Source organism: Hipposideros armiger, unplaced genomic scaffold, assembly GCF_001890085.2.
Source record: "Hipposideros armiger isolate ML-2016 unplaced genomic scaffold, ASM189008v1 scaffold_43, whole genome shotgun sequence".
NCBI classification, from domain to species: domain Eukaryota; kingdom Metazoa; phylum Chordata; class Mammalia; order Chiroptera; family Hipposideridae; genus Hipposideros; species Hipposideros armiger.
Genome location: NW_017731393.1, coordinates 4,207,364 through 4,209,968, shown reverse-complemented (window position 1 = coordinate 4,209,968; position 2,605 = coordinate 4,207,364). Strand labels below are relative to the sequence as shown.

At 60.4% G+C, this 2,605-nt stretch overlaps 1 protein-coding gene across 2 annotated transcripts in view; it reads left to right on the top strand.

Annotated features, from left to right (window-relative positions):
- The first annotated feature begins 2,158 nt into the window (after positions 1-2,158).
- SLC25A47 (solute carrier family 25 member 47) overlaps positions 2,159-2,605 on the top strand; it is a 7,251-nt gene continuing 6,804 nt past the window's right edge. Inside the window, exon 1 of one of the 2 annotated variants that reach the window (XM_019639162.1) lies at positions 2,159-2,287. In XM_019639162.1, coding sequence (XP_019494707.1) covers positions 2,260-2,287 — 28 coding nt within the window. In that variant the 5' untranslated portion in view covers positions 2,159-2,259. The remainder of the gene's footprint in view (positions 2,288-2,605) is intronic. The other variant, XM_019639163.1, reaches the window with a different exon arrangement.

Below are 2,605 nucleotides of genomic sequence, written 5' to 3'. Positions count from 1 at the left end.
CCACCCACCCATCTACCCACTCACCCATCCACCCACCCACCTGCCCACTCCCCCATCCATCCATCCACCCATTCATCCACCTACCCACCCACCCGTTCACTGACTCATTTTCTCATGCATTTATTCACTCAGCCTCTCCAGGGTGCCTGCCCTGTGCTGGGTGCTACAGGCTCAGAGACAAATCTGACACAACCCTGCCTCCCAGAAGCTCACCGTTGGGTGGGGAGATGTTCAGACCTGTACAAAACAGCTTAAACAGTGAGGTGGCATGTTTTCTGTTTCTGCGGTGGAGAAGGGTAAAGTTTGGGCATGTTTGTTCAGGAGACAAAGGGCAGGTGAAACTTGGCTGCCGTGACCGAGAAAACATGTTTGTCTCAAATGTCACCTACTTAGGCGGCAGCTTCTAACACCGACCCTCCCCCCAACACTCCCTGTCCCCTCCCTACGCCATGTCGCTGCTTGGCATGTACCACCATCTGGCACGCTGTATTTTTATTGCATTGGTTCTGTCTTTCCCTTAGAACCCATGGGGCAGGGTGTTTCCTGTGTTTATTGCCGTGGCCCAGTGCCTGGAACATGGCATGTAGTAGGCAGGCAGTGTTTGTTGCATGGGGGGCGGGGGGGACATGGGCAGGGGCACCTGTTGCCCAGGGGCTGAAGATGCAGTCGGGGGCTGTGCAGATGGATAGCGAAAGTGGATCTGAACGTGAACTTCAGAGGTCTGACCGCAGGACTCGGCATCTCGCTGGATGTGGGGGTGCAGGGGGAAAGGCACCCAGGACAATTCCTGGGTTTCTGGTTCAGGAGCCAGGTGGTCAGTGGCATTTGCCACATTAGACACTACGCAGGAAACATGGGACAAACAGTTCCCTGTTCTTTCAGTTAGACAGCGTGCTTCAAGCTCCCTCATCATCTAAGGTGCTGGCCTCTCTCGGGGAGCGTCTGCTGGCATAAGTGACAGAGCTGGGATTTGAATGCAGGCAGCTTGGCTCCTAACCAGACTGACTGCGTCTCTAAAAGCCAGGACAGATAGCAGGACTGGCCTTGGACGGGCGCATCCTGCCCTTTGCCCTCTGCTGTGGCAGTTGCTACTGGAAAGTTATGTCCCCCACTCACCCCAGTCACACACTGCTGGGCAGGAGTAGGTGAGGCTGTCCCTCGTCAGTACTCAGCCTGTTCAAGGCCAGTCTGCAAATCCGCTCACAGGACGTGGCCCCTGCCCTGAGGACCACCCTGCCAGGGCTGCCTGCACCCTGTGCGTGTCAGGGGGACAGTGAGCCTCAGTGTCCTCACAGGGCCACAATGATTTCGAGTGACCAGCAGATGGGAGTGGCCTCTTATTGGAGTGGCTTCCTCTTCAGGGGTGTCCTGGTTTGGTTAGAAGCCGTACTGACAGCCCCGGAGGTGGGCCCTGCAGGGCTTGATCCCCTCGCTCAGCGATCCTTGCTCCATGCTGGGTCCGTGCTGGGAGCTTGAGACTCAGAATCGAGGCAGACCTGGCTGGGGCCCTGGGGGCAGGGGAGACATGTGGATGTGGCAGGGACACTGCGGGGCCAGGGTGGTGTGAAGGGCGTGGGGCAGACAGTGGGCTGTGCCTGGTGTTCATGCTGCTCCTAGCAGGGCTCCCGCCAGCCTCCCCAGTGCCAGGCACCGTGGTCCGTCGTCCCCACTCCCTCCCTGCCCACTGGAGCTTCTGGAGGATGGGCCGTGGGCCTTATTTGCCTCAGTGCAGCCTCAGCTCTGAGAATGTTTGTTGAACGAATAGGTGAGGGAGCTTTGAGGGTTCCCTGGGCAGGAGCAATTCCAGGGGAGTTCGGGAGGCCCACAGGCACAGTTAAGGCCCGAGTCTGGGCTAGGAGTGATAGAGACGTCACAGCCCCATCGCTGGATGTCCCTCCCAGGAGGTGTCTGGATGTGGCCTGGGGCCCGGGCCTGCAGGCACTGGGGACAGTGACCCCGCTTCCTGAGAGCCTAACGGCTCCTGTGACCTCTCACATACTTCCCCACACCCGGGTCCCCAGGGCACTGGGACAGGGGCCACTGGGGAAGGGTGGGAGGGAGTCCAGCTGGGCATCGACCTGCCTGCTTCCCAGCATGACCTCTGCCTTTGGGGCCACTGATCAGGGTCCTGCCTCCTGTCCCCTGCCCTCCACCGCAGCTATTTAAGAGGAGCTGGCTGGGAGCTGTCACCCTGGTGGTGGCATCAGACCGCTCTCAGGCAGGGAGACCTCAGGGCCTTCCCCACCACCCACGTTGTCCATGGATTTTGTTGCTGGAGCCATTGGAGGTAACAGACAGGGACAGCGGGGCCTGGCAAATGACTGCTGTTCCCAGGGGTACCAGAAGGAGCTGGGGGGGGGTCTGCCTTGGGGGGTCTCGTCTGGCAGATGTGGGGTTGCCTCTGGCAGATGTGGAGTCTGAGGAGACACTCTACTCTGGAGGGGCCAGGACCTGGCGTGGGCCACGGGTGCCAGGTGCCGGCAGGAAAGAGCGGGTTCCTCGGAGACTCGGGGAGGCGACGTAGGGCTGGGTGGAAGTGGAGGTGGGGTGAGTCTGCGCTGGCCTGGGGGGCTCACCCGGAGGCTGAGGGGCAGGTCCGGGGGTG